General features: G+C 53.5%; 2 protein-coding genes across 2 annotated transcripts; both read right to left on the bottom strand.

Moving 5' to 3' along the window:
- Positions 1 to 629: 629 nt before the first annotated feature.
- Positions 630 to 4,960, bottom strand: LIM2 (lens intrinsic membrane protein 2). Its single transcript, XM_008154304.3, has 4 exons — positions 4,786 to 4,960; positions 2,570 to 2,719; positions 970 to 1,104; positions 630 to 777 (listed from the first exon to the last, which is right to left on the bottom strand). Exons 1-4 carry the CDS (start codon positions 4,958 to 4,960, stop codon positions 716 to 718), a joined length of 522 nt encoding a protein of 173 aa, XP_008152526.2. The 3' UTR covers positions 630 to 715.
- A 1,809-nt stretch (positions 4,961 to 6,769) lies between these two features.
- On the bottom strand, positions 6,770 to 8,086 carry C21H19orf84 (chromosome 21 C19orf84 homolog). The gene is given in 3 exon segments (XM_008154302.3): positions 6,770 to 6,979; positions 6,981 to 7,314; positions 8,052 to 8,086. Coding segments are annotated over 3 exon segments (579 nt in total).
- Between the last annotated feature and the right edge of the window lie 10,361 nt (positions 8,087 to 18,447).

The raw sequence follows: 18,447 nt of genomic DNA on the forward strand, positions 1-18,447 counted from the left end.
CTAGGACATGAATAGACCCAAGGAGGGGGTCATGGGAACCTCCAACCTATCGCGGGTGGTCAGAAGCACGGGTGACATCCTGGACTGTGATTGGCCTCTGAAGGGGGCGGGGTGCAGTCTTGCAGGGCTGAGCCTTTAACCTGTGGGATCTGATAGTATCTCCAGGCAGATAATGTCCGAATTGAGTTCATTGCTTGGTGGTGTGAGGGGAGCAGAAAAAATACACATTGGAATTGTTGTCAGAAGGGGACCTACACACCCGTTTCCTAGAAGTAGAATTGTCATCTCTGGGGGCTGCATGATGGATCTCTGTCCCCATGTCTACAGAAACAGCAGGTTGGGTTGCCATCATACACCCCCCCCCAACCCCATCCACCACACTCACCCCCACCCCTCAGGGAGTCACCCTGTGGTGGTTTCACATCAGTTTTATTAGACTCCAAAAAATCACTCTAATGGATATTCCATTTCTCAAACACCGCCCCCCTCTCCCCGCGGGTGGAGCCTTGAGTCTTCCAGGTCCCTCCCACCAGGCCCCATTCTTTCTCCTTCCACGTGGGACTCAGGAGTCAGGCCCCCTCCCCCAACACCCAGAGTCCAGGACCGAGACCCCCTCGTACCCCCAGGAACCAGGATTTCAGGCCTCTAGACCCGCCCCCTCCTCTTCAGTGACCTCGTGTTAACTTCCCGATGAAGTTGGTGGACACGTCTGGGCTCAGCGGGGCGTGGACAGGCGCCGACATTCCTTCATCCGGTAGGCACACATGTAGAAAATTCCTGTGCGAGAAAAGGTCCCAATGGACACCCCCCCACCCCCACCCTCTGCCAAGCCCCCTGGGTGTCCACAGGATCTGGAGTCTGCCTCCCGTCTGGGTGCTGGGAGCCCATGGGAGACCCCCTATCTTCTCGCCCTGGCGAGTACGCTTGCTCATCCCGGACACTGCCCTCCCCACCCCCAAGCCCAGGTACCTGCAAAGAAGGTCATGAGCAGGGCCACCCAGCCCAGGATGTAAGACCAGGAAAAGCGCCAGTCCCCGAAACGGCGGCCGAAGAAGCTGACGGTGACTCCGGTGTAAATGGCCAAGGCCAGCAGGACAAAAATAGCTGGGGTGGACACAGGGATGAAGTTGGGCTTGGAGATGGGGGGTGGACGTGAGATTGAGGAAAGGGGCAGGGTAGGGTAGGGTAGGGTAGGGTGGGGTGGGTGGGTGGGGATCTGGTGAGGACAGGGTTGAATTGAAAGTGGGAGGACAGGTGGACAGGGAGTGGTGGAGATGGGGCAGGGCTGTGCGATGTCATAGAGAATCTGACTGGTCTTTGTCTCTGGCTCCTGGGAGGACGCCACATCCTTGGAGCTTCCTGAGTTAGGCGTGTCTTTGCCATTGTGGAGCCTCTGGAATCACACCTGTTGTTGAGCTGGGATGACTCAGGATGGGAGCTGGTCACCAGAAAGACCAACCACCAGAACCGAAAGTTGAGGCTTTGAGCTGGTTGATATTGGCCCCTCTGGGGAGGGGAGTGGGGAGGAGGTTGAGTTCAATCACATGGCCAGTGATTCAGTCACTGGATGCCAAGTGCTGGGAGCTTCCTGGTTGCTGAACAGAACACGTGGGTGTGCGGGGGGGCTGGTGGGGGGGTGGGGGACGGTCCCTCTCAGGCGTCTCCTTCTGCTTCTGTTTATTTGGCTGGTCTTGAGTTGATCCTTTATAACAGGAGTGGGAACCTGTTTTCTGGCAAGGGCCAGTTGGGTTTGTATAACATCATTCGCAGGCCATACAAAATTATCAACTTAAAAAGTAGCCCGCTAAGCCCTAGCTGGTTTGGCTCAGTGGATAGAGCGTCGGCCTGGGACTGAAGGGTCCCGGGTTCGATCCCGGTCAAGGGCATGTACCTTGGTTTCGGGCACATCCCCAGTAGGGGAGTGTGCAGGAGGCAGCTGATCGATGATTCTCTCTCATCGATGTTTCTAACTCTGTATCCCTCTCCCTTCCTCTCTGTAAAAAATCAATAAGATATATATATATTTTAAAAGTAGCCTGCTATGTTTGCTCAAACATGGAATTAACTCACCCCTAAATGCCTTGGCAGGGCCAGACCAAGTGATTTCGGGGGCCTGATACGTATGACCCACGGGCCAAACGTTCCCCACCCCTTTATAATAAAACTGTAATTGTTAAGTACAGTGCTTCTCTGAGTTTTGGTGAGTTGCTCTAACAAGATTTTCAAACCCGATTGGGTCCTGGAAACCGTCAACTTTGAAGCCAGTTGGTCGCAAACACGGGTGGCTTGGGGAACCCCACTTGCAGCTGAAGGAGAGGCGGTCTTGTTGGGAACCGTGGCCTTAAACCTATGGAGTCTGGCGCTAATGCCAGAACTGAATTGCCATGTCGGAAAAGGAGGAATTAGAAACAGCTTTGGTGTTGGTGTTGGTTGTGGGGTTGGGATGAGGGTGGGAATGGGGTTGAGAGTGAGGAGTCTGGGATGAGAGTGGTGTTGGGGGTGGGGATGGATTGGGGTTGGAGATGGACAGGGAGTAGGGAGAGGGAGAGGGTAGGGCGGGTCCACTCACTGGAGGCGAAAAACATGATGCCGGTGGAAAAAGGCCGGGAGAGGCGGGTGAAGGTGGGCTGCTGAGCGAAGGCCAGGATGCCCATGATGATGCCGGAGGTGGCACACAGGGAGGACAGGATCATGAAGGCCCGGGTGGCGTTCCAGTATGCTGTGGGAGCACCCGGTGGTCACTCCTGGGCCTCCCCTGCCCTCAGCGGGAAAGCTGCTACCTCTGAGAGCAGGAATGCCTTACCCCTCTCCCTATCCCCGCCCGAGCTTCTCCTTCACCTCTTAGCAAGTGCCCTCCTTTCCACCTGGCAAACTCCTATCCATCCCTCAAAACCCAGCTCCCAAATCCCCTCCTCCAGGAAGCATCCCTTTGCCACTCAGGTATCATCCTCAGCCCCTGCTCTGGGTTGTGACTCTTTATCTGTCTCCCCCTCCAGTCTGATTGCTCCCTGAGGACAGGGACTGGGTTGACTTTATGTCACGAATACCCCCAGCATAGATTTGGTTTGCACGGGGCCCGGAGAAATGGTTGCTGGGTGAGTGAGTGAATGAATGATGCTGACTCCCCATATTGTCCTGCTGATCGTTCTTTATCCTCTCTCCCATTGCTCTATTGCATTGCCTTCATGCCACGTGCCCATATCTGAAAAAACCCCAATTATTTATTTTTAACTTGTTTATGATGTCTGTGTCTCCCCAGGGAATTCTCAGCCCTGTGAGGACCAAGGTCTTGCTTTCTCATTCACTGCTATATGCCCAGCACCTTGAGCCTGGCCTATGACAGATACTCAATAAGGATGTTGCAGGAAAGGGTGTTGAACACTGGGGATCATTCTTCTCTCTTCCCATAAATTGTATACTATGTAATATATTACATCATAGATAGAGATGTAGCATATTACATAATATATCATATATATACTATACATACATATGTGTATAATATACATTGCAAGAGCCTTCTACTGTAAGTACTATTCTTATTCCCATATTTATAATATACACTGAGTGGCCAGATTATTATGATCTCTGAATGCAGTGTGTGTGTGTGTGTGTGTGTGTGTGTGTGTGTATATATATATATATATATATATGTATATATATATATATATATATATATATATATATATATATATATAGTAGAGACCCGGTGCATGAATTCATGCATGGGTGGGGTCCAGCCAGCCTGGCCAGGGGGAGGGGACATGGGCGGTTGGCCAGCCTGCCTGCTGGTTGAACTCCTGGTCGAGGGGACAATTTGCATATTAGCCTTTTATTATATAGGACATACACTGAGTGGCCAGATTATTATGCGTCCAGAGATCATAATAATCTGGCCACTCAGTGTATATTGTAATATATACATACATATACACACACATACACATATACATAGAGTTATGTACATATATATTACACAGCCTGGCACAGAGCAAGTATAGTACCTCATCCAGTATTTAGCAAATTTAGGGTCTACCTTGCTTTTGTATCCCCCAGTACCTAACAGTTTTTTTCCCCCAATTACAGTTGACTATCAATATTATTTTATATTAGTTTTTGGTATACAACATAGCGGTTAGAGAATTATAGAATTTAAGAAGTAATCCCCCGATACTTCAGGTACCCGCTGGCACCCTACATAGTTACCACATTATTGCTGACTATATTCCCTATGCTGTACTTTACATCCCATATCTACTGTGTAGCTACCAACCTGTGCTTCTCAATCCCTTCACCTTGTCACCCCACCCCCAACCCCCTCCTTTGGGGTGACCATCAGTTTATTCTCTGTGTCTGAGTCTGTTTATGTTTTGTTCATTTATTTTCTCTTTTAGATTCCACCTATAAGTGAAATCGTAGGGTACTTGTCTTTTCCTGACTTACGTCACTCAGCATAGTAACATAGTTCTTGATCCATCGTCAATATTTAGAAAATGCTGTTCTGGCAGCCACAGCCCCACCTGCTATAGCCAACCTCAACTTGTGTAGGACATGTCCCCTCTCCCTACTGAACCCCTCAATCCATACGTGCTTCGACGGCACTGGGGAGGAATACTGAAACCCCAGCCTTCCCCCTTCCCATGCTCAGTGACCTTGGCTTGACCCTTTCCTTCTCTGAGCCACAGGTTTCTCCATCTGCTGGACAGGAGGCCCGCCCTTGGGTTGTGAGGCTCTGCCCCACGAGCTCTGCCCCAGGCCCAGCCCAGACCCCGCCCAGAGCCTCACCAACGCTCTCCGTCTGCAGGTAGCACTTGTGGCCCAGGCAATACCGCCACAGGCCCTGGTGGGCAAAGGACCCCGACAGCCGGTACTGCATCCAGTGGTCCGTCGCTGTGGCCACCACTAGGAGAATAGTCCCCACCCAGGCGCAGAAGAGGCCGCCGCCCATGAAGCTGTACATGGCGATCTGTGGGGAAGGGGAGAGATGGGGACAGGAGCTGGGCTCCTGGGTCTGAGGGAGGAGGGGCTGGGGGCCTGGACTCCTGGGTCTGAGGGAGGAGGGGGCTGGGGGCCTGGACTCCTGCGTCTGAGGGAGGAGGGACTGGGGGCCTGGACTCCTGGGTCTGAGGGAGGAGAGGCTGGGGGCCTGGACCCCTGCGTCTGAGGGAGGAGGGACTGGGGGCCTGGACTCCTGGGTCTGAGGGAGGAGGGGCTGGGGGCCTGGAAAACTGGGTCTGAGGGAGGAGGGACTGGGGGCCTGGACTCCTGGGTCAGAGGGAGGAGGGGCTGGGGGCCTGGACTCCTGGGTCTGAGGGAGGAGGGGGCTGGGGGCTGAGGGAGGAGGGGCTGGGGCCTGGACTCCTGGGTCTGAGGACCTGGACTCCTGAGTCTGAGGGAGGAGGGGCTGGGGCCCTGGACTCCTGAGTCTGAGGGAGGAGGGGCTGGGGGCCTGGACCCCTGGGTCTGAGGGAGGAGGAACTGAGGAGCTAGACCTCTGGGTCTTGGGGGAGAAATATCCTGAGGGCCTGGATTTCCAGGTCCTAAGCCAGGAGGCGGTGTGGGCACTGGGGCACCAAAATCCCTGGGGGAAGAGGAGGCTGGGGCCCTGGACTCCTGGTCCCGGGTGTGAAGGGGACCAGGGCTGGAACCTCACCAGGCCCCGGGAAAGGAAGGAGCTGGAGAACTGGATGCCTAGGTCGTGGGGGAGGAGGGGCTGTGGGTCCCATGCCCGGTCCCTACCTGAGTGGCAGAGCCTGTCCTGAGCACTCCGTCTGCCGCGGCCCCTCTGTGCAGACTGAGCCGAGCCAGGTCGATGGCCTCTCTGCTCCCCAGGCCCCCCAAATCCCTTAAGCCTCCCCACACAATGGCCCCACAGCCCAGCAGCTTCCAGCAAGCAGAAGTGCAGCGGTGGCAGAGGCCCCAAATGGAATTTGCTGAAGCAGGAATCCAGGCCTCCCTCCCTGCACCCCCCCCCCCAGCCCCACTGGCCTCTCTCTGTGACCCTCAGCGACCCTCCCCCTGTCACAGGCCTTGCTCACGGCACCCACCGGGTCGGCCTGAGCTGCGTAAGCACACACACAGACACAAGACAAAGGGACACGCATCCATTTATTGTTTAACCAGGCTCCCCCGCCCACCCCACTCCCAAGGGCGGGAAATGGGGTGGTGTCTGGGAATACTGGGCCAGGGGGGATGCTCTGTGGATGAGGTCAGAGGGCATGTCACAGTTGGGGCAGGACAGGAAGGAAGTTGAGGATGAGATGGGGTGGAAGATGGGCTGGGATTGGGGCTGAAGTTGAGGATGAAGTTGAGGTCGGGGCTGGGTTGACCTGACGTAGGTAGGTCGGGGGGTGAGGATGAAGATGCTGGGAATGAGGTGGGTTCAGTGGAGATGGGGACAGAGACGGGAATGAAGGGGATTGGGAAGAGGGTACTGAGTGGGGGTGGGATGGGGTTGCAGAGGCCGGTGAATGGCTTTGGGGTTGAGAATGGGGTCAGCGTCCGGATAGGGAATGAGCTGAGGGTTGTCGCTGTAGTTGGGGGCGGTGCTGGGATGGGGAGAGGCACTGGGTATGAGGGGCAAGGCTTGGGATGCTAAGTCAGGGCCAGGTTTCACCAGGGCCCCTGCTGAGGCCGTATTTTTTGGGGGGGGGGGCATGGGGGGAGAGGATGGGGTATCTCTGACAGGCTGAGGTCCCCCGTGGGCTCCAGGACCCTCTTGGTGACCCTGAGTGGCCTCCGGATGCCAAGGTGCTGGGCCTTCCGGGTCCTAGTACTCAATGTCCCAGTCCTCAGCGGCAGGTGGCGTGGCCAGGGGCGGCTCCGGACCTCCCGCTTCCCTCTTCCCATCCTGAGTCGGCAGTGTTGGGGGTGATGACGGCATCGTGGGTGGGGTCCTGGGGCCAGCCCCGGAGTCCCCTGCCCAGACCGGCGTTGGCTGCTCAGACCTCCCAGGGCCCCGTCGCCTCTGCCCCCGGCCCGGGCCCCGGGCCCCGGCCCCGGCCCCAGCCTGGCCTGCGGGGGACGTCCCAGTCCCCACCCCCCCGGAACGGCCTCTTGGCGGCGTGGGGCTGGGGGTCGGGAGCCTGGGGGTGGCAGGTGCAGGAGGGCAGGGACTGCTGGAGGTTATAAGCCCCCAGCAAGGCGCTGTGCAGGAGGTAGGAGAGGGCGTCCAGGCGGATGGGCACGGTGACAGAGGCCAGGCTCTCGGGGAGCCCCAGGTGCGCTGGGTCTGGGGTGCCCAGGAGCGGAAATGGCAGGGCTGGGAAGGGCACCGGGGGCCAGGGCCCGGTCCCGGGCGGTGGCAGGCTGTTCCTGGAATGGCAAGAGGGACAGGTCAGCGGCTCCCACCGCCCGCACACCTTGCCCAGGCAGCCTGGCGGCCTCTGTGCCTCCAGGGGCCCATCTCCCCGTCCTGACTTCTGCGTCCACCTTGGGCGCCCTCACCCCCTTCGACCCACCCTCTCTCCTCCCACCCTCTCTCTGTTTCTCCTTTTGCAGAGAGACGGGCAGCTGGGCTGGCCCTTCAGCACCAGGGGGATGTCTGTTCCAGTGCAGGCTGCCCGCCCGGCTCGCTCTCAGGCCAAATCACGTTCCCACGCTAACCTCGAGTTTTCCTACCAAAACATGCCTTTCGGTGGTACCCAAGGTGCCGGTGAAACGGCTGGGTCTGGGACGTGTTCAAGAAATACAGGCAGTTATTATTATTATTATTATTATTATCATTATCATTATTATTATTATTTCTCCAGTCCTATGGCTGTTCCTGGCATCTTCCATTCTCCTGGTTCATTCTCGAAATTTCTCTCTGTCCCAGGAATATCTGCTTCTAGCTCTCTCCCTCCCTAGTCCTAAGTTTCTTGCTCAATTCTGTCACCAAGATCCTTCAAGGTTCTGTTTCTGGGCCAGGATACCTGAGACTTTTTTGTTTCTCTGATGCTCTGGGGGGATGGGGGGGGGGCGGGGGCGGTCAATTCACCTCCCCCGGATTTTCTCTGTCCCCTCCCCGCTCTGGGTCTCTGTCCTCCCCAGGGAGGTCTTGAGTCTCTCACCCGTCCGGGCCCGTCTCTTCCTTCTGCTGCTCCATCTGCACGGGGGTCCCTCGAGTCTCTTCTAGCACCTTCCGCTGGATTTCTCCAGGGCCAGGGAGGTGGGAGGGGTCCGGGGAGAAAGTGGGCGGGGCTTGTCAGAACAGGGGCGGGGCCGCAGGGCGTGAGGAGCCTTGGGGAAAGAATGCAGGGCAGGAGGTAGTTCCTCAAGCCCACCCAGCTCAAGACTCAGCTCCCACTTCCCGCAGACCCAGGGGCCCAGGCCCCCGAGCCCTTCCTCCCTCAACCCAGGAGTCCAGGCCCCCCAGCCCCTCCTCCCTCAACCCAGGAGTCCAGGCCCCCAGCCCCTCCTCCCTCAGACCCAGGTGTCCAGGCCCTCAGCCCCTCCTCTCTCTCCACCTGTACCCCTGTTTTCTGGGGACTGGATGGTGTTCTTTAGGACTGAAGGAGCATTTAGACAGGAAAATCTGGAGGTCTGGACCCTCCCCGTGGTAGAGGGGTTAGTAAATGGGCTGGGAGTTTCAGGGGCTGGATTCCACTTTAGGCTCTGTCTCTGTCTTACTTTGTGACGTTAAGGTCTATGTTTTGCCTTCTCTATCTGAGAAATGGGGCTCTATTACCCTCCAGGTTCTTAGGATACCACGTGTGTCAGGTAGTCAACACAGAATCGGCACTATCATTAACCTCAACAAGTGAGACTTACTTATCATTACTGCTGGTGGTCATCGTAGTGTTTTACTGAGGAGCTATAGTCATTCTTTTATCCATTTATTTAAGAAACACCCACTCGGTGCCTGCTCTGTGCTGGGCTGGGCGCTGGGGGTGCAGCCGGGATAAAACAGATGCGGCCCCTGTTCCCACATGTGTTGAGAGACGGGGACAAGACACAACAACACGTTTCCTATAGGTACTGCGGCGGTGTGGAACCAGGGCGAGGGGGTTCAGAGGCGCAGGGAGCAGCTATTTCAGATGAGATGCTTAGGGAAGGCACCCCAGGGAACAGCAAATGCAAAGGTTCGAGGGTGGAATCGGCACAGTGTTGGAGGGACTGGGCCGGAATGAGGGCTACAGGGAGAGGAGCGGGAACGTTCTATTTTTTTTTTTTAAATAAATGGTTGATTTTGGAATGTTTTTATATTTACAGAAAACTTACAAAGATAATAGAGAGTTCCCATATACTCCTCACCTAGCTTCCCTAATGTCAGCGTGTCACACGGCTGTGTAGCACTTGTCACGGTAACAGACCAACATGACTATGAACTAATTTTTACACTAATGTTCTTTGTCTTTTTGTGTGTGTCTTTTTTTTTTTTTCTGTTCCAGGGTCCTGTAGTGAACCCCTTTCAACGTCCCGCGTGGTTCAGGGTTCAGGTTCAGGGTTCGGGCTCTGGAGGAGGCCGCACGCAAATGACAGAGACTAGAAAATATTAATTTGGGAATATTGGGGGCCAGGCGGGAGCCCAACTCGAGGGGAAGGACTCCACCCCGCTCTGGCCTTGCTATCCCTCTTATTAAGACTATGGGATACACCCATAGCCCTTAGGCAGGCAATTCCAATAATAGCCAATCAGCAAGAATTTACATAAAACTAGAAGGTGGAAGTTTCTTTAGCTAGCGAGAAATCCCAGATACTAACTTTCACTTTCTGAGTTCGCTAGAATCCGGGCCTTTCGCTGGATAATGCCAGTGACGCCAAAATGATGCAGAATTGGTACCTGCCCTGCAAGGGCTCTCTCAGTCTTGAGGGGTGGGGTGCAGACACAGAGATGGACAAGTAACATTGCAGGGTGCCCAGAGCCAGCACACAGGGAGGAACGGGAGCAGTGAGTGCCCTGAGCAGGGAAAACAGTGTTGCCCGCAGGCAAAGGGTGCAGGGTGATGTCAGGGAAGTGGTTTTAGAGAAGGTGGCCCCATGATCAGCGGCCTTGTGGCTAGAATCTAAAGATTTTTATCAAGGAAGGCTTTTGCCCAGCCGGCGGTGGCTCAGTGGTTGAGCGTCCACCTGTGAATCCAGAGATCACGATTCTATTCCCCGTCAAGGGCACATGCCCGGGTTGTGGGTTCAATCCCCAGTGGGGAGCGTGCAGGAGGCAGCCGATCAATGATTCGCTCTCTCATTGATGTTTCTCTCTCTCTCTGAAATCAATAAAAACGTATTTTTTTAAAAAAAAGAAGGAAGGCTTTTCTTTCCTGGCGACTATGATGAGGATCTGGGTCTCCAGATTTGAACTTTGGGTCTACCCATCCGGTTACACCTTATCCCAAAGAGGCCGCTTATGTGTCTAGGCAGGGTTTGTAAATTCAGGGCTCGAATCGCTGCCTTTCACCCAACAGGTTGCTTAGGCTTTCTGAGTCAGCGTTTCTTTGCAGAGATAGCGCTTCTGCTCAATTCCAGCTTAGGGGGAGTGCTGCGGTTCTGCTCGGTTAGGTTTCTCCTCCGTCCGCGATCCGGCCCGACTTCTTCAAGTACCTCGTACCTGGCCCTTTAAGGCTCTCCTCCCACGCTGAGAGAGAGGAGGCGGGATCTTGCGTCTCTAAAGAAATGCCTTTTGTACAGCTTTCTTTCAAAATTGACAGCCAAGTTCCGAAAAGTGACCAATAGATACCAGAATCGGGGTGGGGGCGGCGGGGGAGGGGATGAGTGAAGCTTCTGATTTGCTGGGGACCAATTTGGCCCCGCCCACTCCTTGTACGTGAAGCAGCGCCAGATAGCTCCCCCCACTCTGATTGCAGAGTGAGCTTAAGCTGCGTCCCTCCCTCCTTCGCTCTTTGATTGGCTACGTCACTGAGCGCGAGCCTCTTTCTCACCCTCTGATTGGCTGTCCTCTTTCCGCTTCTGTTTTTCGGGCTGTAACTGACATTTTTGGCTTTGGCCTCCATCGGGGGCGGTTGTCTGCTCCGGAACGGTCTTTTCCACCGCGATCAGATCGATCAGATCGAAGCTGGGAGAGGACGGGGGCCCTGGGCTGGGCTGAGGGGGAATCCCGCCCACGGAGCCCCATTGCCTTACCCCCGCCTGAGGGCCGACCCCTCTCTTCATGCCCCCCACAGGCTCACGGATTCCCTCAAGGCCCCCTTCACCCCACTTTCGGCCCCTCCGGACACCCCGCCCCCATCCCCCACCCCGCACTCTCCCCTGAGCCTTCTCCATTATCTCAACCCTTCCAACTTGGGGTCCCCGGTCACCTGCCTTCCATCCTGCTTCCCACTCGCTGGAGGGCTCTCCCCTCACTGCTCCCAAGGCCCAGAGGTCACATTGAGACTTTAACCCAAGAGTTCTGCTTCTGCACCACTTATTTCTAGCCCCTGGGCCCCTCAGATGATCAAGGGAACCCTGCAGACTCCAAGGAGGGGTCCCATCCTTCCTGAGGTTTATGCCTCCCTCCACAGCCCCCCTACATGTAGGCCCTTGAGGATGAAGGTCAGGATCTCCCCCTCAGTTCAGCCTTCCCCATGTCCCTAGTCTTCCTGATCCTTGGGAAGTCCTGGAACCCTGAAAGTTGTAGGAGGGGGGGCGGCCATACTGAGGGCCCCCACTCAGGGAGCCCCAGGCATCCTTCGGTGTCCAGGATAGGAGGTGGTCTCCAGGGAAACCTCTATCTTCGATCCATATTCCTTCCCCTTCCTTTTCCCTGTTCATAGGGCCCAACCCTCACTACCATTCTCCTCTCCCCTACCCCACTCCCTTTTTATAGGTGTTTTAGTGACATTTTTGAAATTCAGGAAATCATCTTTAAGGCTCCCACCCCCTTCCTGAGGTCTCTGCCACCATATATAGGTGATCATATATATATATATATATATATATATATATATATATATATATATGCAAATTAACCCTCACACCCTCACAAGATGGCTGCCTACGACCAGGCTGGCAGGGGGATTAGTGAGGGATGACCAAATGACTGAAGAAGCAGGCTGCATGGGGCAACCAGGCCAGTGGGGGTGCTGTGAGGGGCAACCAGGCTGGCAGGAGGGGCAGTTGGGGGCGATTAGGCTGGCAGGGGGGACAGTGAGGGGTAACCAGGCCAGGAATGGGGGCAGTTGGAGGCAACCAGGCTGGCAAGAGGAGGGCAGTAAGGGGTGACCAGGCAGGCAGGCAGGTGAGCGATTAGGAGCCAGCAGTCCAAGGGGTCCCAGATTGTAGAGGGTGCAGGCTGAGCTGAGGGGACACCCCACCCCCCCATGCACGAATTTCGTTCCCTTGGCCTCTAGTATAGGAATAAAGTAATAATGCATATGTTTGAAGATGTACATGACATTAGACTCTATTCCAAGTGCTTTTATCTAATTCAATCACAACAGCCCTAATAGGTATTATTATTATTCTCATTTTACAGAGGAGGAAACTAAGTCACGGGGAGGTTAATGACTTGCCCAAGGTTATACAGCTACATGTATGGCATTTCTGTGTGTGTGTGTGTGTGTGTGTGTGTGTGTGTGTGTGTGTCTTAGAATCATTATATAAGAGTTTATTTGAGCCAAACTGACGACACATGCCAGGGAGCAAGATCTCAAATGCCCTAGAGTCTGGCCTCTCTTAGCTGCTCTGGCTATGTATTTTCTTAGGTTTGACTTCTTGAGGAATTTTAAATGGACGGATTAGGTGAAAATCCACCCGTGAAGGGGGACCCTCCGGTGATGGCTTCCGGAGAAGAGAGGATTGAGAGCCGTCTCAGAGGATTTGGGACAGGGTCCCTGTTATCCAGGGTAAAAAAAATAAACGCAGCGACTTCTCAGTGCATGGGACAAAGCTCAACTAACTGAGCCACAGCGGCCGGGGCTCCTCCTGAGTTTTGTCATTTCTAATAAACCTGTAATCATGGGCAGTGCTTTCCTGGGTTCTCTGAGTCATAACGGCAACTTACTGAACCCGAGAAGGTCACGGGGACCTCTGAGTCTGTAGCTCGTTGGCCAGAGGTGTTGGTGGCCTGGGATCTCCGAGCTTGTGGCTGGTGCCTGACGTGGGGGCAGAGGCAGTGCAGCCCACACCCCACAGCCCAGCGTGGTTGGGATGTGTGAGTCAAGTGGTCCCTGAGGAGGGGAGCTCGGTCTCAGCCTTCCAGAGGGCCTCTCACCCAGGAAGGCAGCAGGAGGCTGTGAGGTGTGTGCTGGCGGTGACATGTGTGTGTGAAGGTCCTGGCTTATGCAATAACGACTTGGGACTTGGCGGGAAGGAGGTGTGTTGTTGTCCAGTCCTCTCAGGGAAAGGCAATGCGGTGTCGATGGGAAGGACAAAAGAGACAAAATGGACAAACACCACCAGGTCCAGAGTTGGAGGACTCAGCTCCGATTTTCTCTATAACCAGTTCTGAGACTCTCACCTCCGGGAAATATAACTATGACACAGCTCCATGTTTCTGTTTGTTAGTTGTTTGTTTAATCCACACCCAAGGGTATTTTTTCCATTGATTTTTAGAGAGAGGGAAAGACACAGAGAAATATGATAGGAGAGGAACATCACCGATTGGGTGCCTCCTGCACACACCCCAGGGCCCGGGCTGGGGAGGAGCCTGCAACCCAGGTACATGCCCTTGACCGGAATCGAACCCGGGACACTTCGGTCTGCAAGCCAACACTCTATCCACTGGGCCACTTCCATATTTCTGGTTACCGACTCAGTTGTGTTCTGTTAAAACTTTTTTTTTTTTTTTTTTGGTCCCTAACAGTGTCTTGGACATTCTGTAACTTTCCAGTCAGTTCTGATGGCAAAAATCAGCCTGATCTGCCCTAGCTGGTTTGGCTGCAGACTGAAGGGTCCCAGGTTCCATCCTGGTCAAGGGCACATGCCTGGGTTGCAGGCTCAATCCCCAGTAGGGGGCATGCAGGAGGCAGCCGGTCAATGATTCTCTCTCATCATCGATGTTTCTATCTCTCCCTCTCCCTTCCTCTCTGAAATCAACAAAAATATATTTTTTAAAAAATCAGCCTGATCTTACACCTTCAGCTCAAACTTGACTTAAATCCCAACACCTCCCCTCTCCATCCAGCAAGGTTGGTCTCTGCCCCAGGTTCCTGGCAGAGCGCTCCTGCGACCTCATCATTTCTTCAATGATAGGAATGTCTTCTGTTCTAATGAGGTGACTGGGTGGGCTCCTGGATGGAGGCTGGTCCCCAAAAAGACCAAGTCATAGAGTTCCATAGAAGCCTGGAACTTTCTCCCCTCCGGGGAAGGGAGCGAGGCTGCAAATGGAGTTAAGGATGGATCACGCCTACGTGATGAAGCCTCCATAAAAATCTCAGCCTCCGGGGCTCAGAGAGCTTCTGGGTTGGTGAGCGCGTGAGGATGCTGGGAGGGGGATGCATCAGGTGAGAGCATGGAGGTTCCCCACCGCTTGCCCACCCTTGCCCTATGCATCTCTCCCCCCTGGCTGTTCCCTGTAACCTCCCTGTACAATAAACCAGCACATGTAGCTCAGGGTTTCCCCCTGACATCTGTGAGCCATTATGAAATGATCAAACCCAAGGAGGGGGGTCGTCGGAACCTCCAGTCCACTGCCGACAGGTCAGAAGCACGAGCGGCTAACGGACTTGTGTCTGGCGGCTGAAGTCGGGAGAGGGGCCGGCTGTAGGCCTGAGCCCTTCACCTGTGGGTTCTGATGCTGCCTTGAGGTAGATGGTGTCAGCATTGAGGTCAATTGTAGGACAGCCAGCGGGTGTCACAGACTCTCTGATGTGTGGAAAACCCACATGTCTGGGGTCGCAGGTGTGGCAGCCGCATGGGAGTGAAAGAGGAACACACAGGAGGGGTGCTGTCCGTTGCAGTGTGGGAGGAGGACACAACGTTCGTGTTGGGAAAGTCTCAGCCAGACAAGTCCTCACTCCTTTGCTCCACGAGAGAGTGCCAGTCTTTGGACACCTGCCACGCAGAGGGTTAGCCAGAGAGGCCGTTTCAGCCGACAGGAAACCATGGCTGTGGCCAGTTAGGTCAGGAGTCCCTTGTCCCCATACCTGTCCTTCCTCTGAGCCCCAAGACTTTGGGAAACTAGGGCTCGCAGTGGGAATGAAGGGAAGGTGTGTCAGGGATACCTGGTCTCTGTGTCTCCTCCAAGGAGTCAGGTCCCAGCTCTGCTGGATGGAGAGGCCAGGGATGGCGGGATTTAAACCAAGTTTGAGCTGAAGGTGTAAGATCAGGCTGATGTTTGTCATCAGAACGGACTGGAAAGTTACAGAATGTCCAAGACAATGTTAGGGCCTAAAAAAAAAGTTTCAACAGAACACAACTGAGTCAGTGATGAGAAATATGGAACGGTGGCCCAGCCAGCATAGTTCAGTGGTTGAGCATCGACCTATGAACCAGGAGGCCACTGGTTTGATTCCAGGTCAGGGCACATGCCGGGCTTGCAGGCTCAATCCCCAGTGGGGGGTGTGCAGGAGGCAGCCGATCAATGATTCTCTCTCATCATTGATGTTTCTCTCTCTCTCTCTCTCTCTCTCCTCTCTCTCTCCCCTTCCTCTCTGAAATCAATAAAAAGATATCTGAAAAAAGAAACATGGAGCTGTTTTATAGGTATATTTCCTGATATACCTATATCAGCTGATAGTCTCTGATAAGTGGTGCTACAGAGTATCTGGCAATACAGAAGGTCCACGCGGGGTCTTCGGACTCCAGGCCTGGTGGTGTGTGTGTGTGTTCATTTTTTATTTTTTTTGTGTCCTTTTCGTGGACACAGCATTGCCTTTCCCGGAGAGTACCGGACAACCGCGCTCTTCCTTCCCTCCAAGTCCCAAGTCACTATTGCACAAGCCAGGACCTTAACACACACATTTCACAGTCACTGACCCCTGGTCAAACCTGTTGCCTAGCAACACAGCCTTCTAACCTTGCAATTCCCCAGGTCAGACACAGGCGGGAGGCTTGGTCTCCTGGAAGGACGTGGGGGTCGGGGTCCAGGGAGGGGAACAGAAGCTCCCCTAGTGCCCGCCCCACTCTAAGTGGATGAAAAAGAACTGGGGACCTGCCATGCTCACCTAGGTTAGGGCCTGAGTTTGGGTCTCACTTCTGCTATTTTGCGGTGTGACCTCAGGCAAGACCTTGCCCCTCTCTAAGGCCCACCTATGGGTGCACTGGGCGGCCCCATCCGTGAGTCTGGAATTCCATTCCTGTGTGTGTCCTGGCTTCTGGGGCCAACTGCATTCCGTTTTTAGGCTTTTTTAAAACTTTCACCCGAGTATGTTTTTTGTTTTTGTGGGTTTTTTTATCCTCACCTGAGGATATTTTTTCCACTGATTTTTCGAGAGAATGGAAAAGAGACAGACAGACAGACAGACAGAAATATGGATGTGAAAGAAATACATGCACCCCTCCTGCATGCACCCCGACCAGGGTCCTGGCTAGGGAGGAGCCTGCAACCAAGGTACATGCCTGGTCGGTCCACAGGCCGATGGTCTATTCACTGAGCCCTGGCTGAGTATATGCTTTTTATTATTTTTATTTTTAGAGAGAAAGGAAAGATAAGAGAGAGAGAAACATTGATTAATTGCCTCAAGTTGGGGCCCCAAGAACCCATAATCTGGGTATGTGCCCTGACTGGGAATCGAACCTGCAACTTTATGGTGTACGGGACAATGTTCCAACCAACTGAGCCACCCAGTCAGGACCAACTTTTTTCATTTTATTCAGTACCCAGAGGCATTGGCACATGGCACATGGCAGAGGGGGCCTCCTCCCCGTATCTTCAATTACCCAGGAACTACCAACTCAAGGCTCCTGATTAATTAGGGTTTGGCAAGAGGGTCTTTGGCCAAAAATGGCCTTCACTTTCCGTATTCGGTGGGGGTGACGGAAGCATCAAACAGCAGTGGCTAGGGTAAGTGCTCGCTATATGTCAGTCAGTGTTGTAAACACTTCCACAGGTAAATCGCTCTGGGACTGGAGAGGGTTTGTCTCAAGTGGGTGTTATCTCTGGACGTCCTCTCTCATGCCCTCGCTCAGGACACCATGACTCAGGCACCTGTCCGCCCCCCCCCCCCCACCCTGGCCGCGTGTCCTCGGAAACGCTGACCTGGCCGCTCACGGCTTCGTCCTCTCCGTCTAGGTTGTCTGTCACCTTTTGACATTATATGCCTTCCCTTCTAAATCTCGCCTTGCTCTTCAGCATCTGTTAAGTGTTTATTTATGTATTTATTTTCCCCTTCGGGGGAAAAATGAAATGTGTACTATCAGATGATATAATTTTTTTGCAGAGAAAATCCAAAATAATGTACAGATGAATTATTTAAAATAGGCTAACCTCTCCAAGTTGGTAGATTCCAGGTTAATGTGCAAAATTCGAGTGTAGCCCTAGCTGGTGTGGCTCCGTGGATAGAGCCTCAGCCTGCGGTCTGAAGGGTTCTGGGTTCCATTCCGGTCAAGATCACCTGCTGGGTTGCTGGCTTGATCCCCAGTGGGGGGCGTGCAGGAGGCAGCCAATCAATGATTCTCTCTCATTGTTGATGTTTCTCTCTCTCCCTTCCTCTTTGAAATCAATAAAAATATATTTAAATATACTTTTTAAAAATTCAAGTGTATTTCTATATACCAGTATGGACAAGATGTCATTTTTCCCTTTATTTTTATTGTTGACACATTACAGATGCCCCCATTTACCCACCTTTGCCCCCTCCACCCAGCCCCCACCCCCAAAATATGCCATTTTAGTAGAACCAAAAAATATTAAACACCTCAAGAGAAATCTAACAAAAATATGTATGTCTTCTACACAAAAAGGTTATAAAGTATTATACAGAGCGAAAATCTCAAAGGACTCAGTAAGTGAGAGGAAAGATCATGTAAAACATGGACTGAATTTTCTAAAGCTGTCCATTTTTCCAATTAAATAGCCTCCTTTTTAAAACTTATTTTTCAATTACAGTTGACATTCCATATGGTATTCGTTTCAAACGTACAACATAGTGATTAGACATTTGTATACCTTATGGCGTGATCCCCCATAAGTCTAGTACCCACCTGGCACCATAAAAATCATTACAATATATTTTTAAAATATATTTTTATTGATTTCAGAGAGGAAGGGAGAGGGAGACAGAGACAGAAACATGAATGATGAGAATCATTGATCCGATGCCTCCTGCACGCCCCCTACTGGGGATCGAGCCCACAACCGGGGCATGTGCTCTTGACTGGAATCGAACCAGGGACCCTTCAGTTCCGCAGGCCAACGCTCTATCCACTGAGCCACACCGGCCAGGGCTCATGACAATATTATTGACTGCATTTCCTGCGCTCTACTTCACACCCCGTGGCTGGTTTTATGACTGGAAACATGTCATCTTGATCCTGCTGCCTGTAAGCCAGATCAGGCTCTCCCCGGAGCCGCGCCAGGGGCCCTGCCTGGGTTCTCAGTCCCTTTCCCCCAGGGGCGCCCCCTTCAGGAAGGGATGCGAAGCGCAGGGA

This window comes from Eptesicus fuscus, chromosome 21, assembly GCF_027574615.1.
Source record: "Eptesicus fuscus isolate TK198812 chromosome 21, DD_ASM_mEF_20220401, whole genome shotgun sequence".
Classification (NCBI taxonomy): Eukaryota; Metazoa; Chordata; class Mammalia; order Chiroptera; family Vespertilionidae; genus Eptesicus; species Eptesicus fuscus.

Excerpts from the sequence above, each read along its gene's own strand:
- LIM2 (XM_008154304.3), bottom strand. The coding sequence starts at position 4,960 with ATGTACAGCTTCATGGGCGGCGGCCTCTTCTGCGCCTGGGTGGGGACT. Across the intron at positions 2,720-4,785 it reads CCTGCAGACGGAGAGCGTTG|CATACTGGAACGCCACCCGG; the intron begins GTGAGGCTCTGG and ends GTGCTCCCACAG. Across the intron at positions 1,105-2,569 it reads CATCATGTTTTTCGCCTCCA|CTATTTTTGTCCTGCTGGCC; the intron begins GTGAGTGGACCC and ends TGTCCACCCCAG.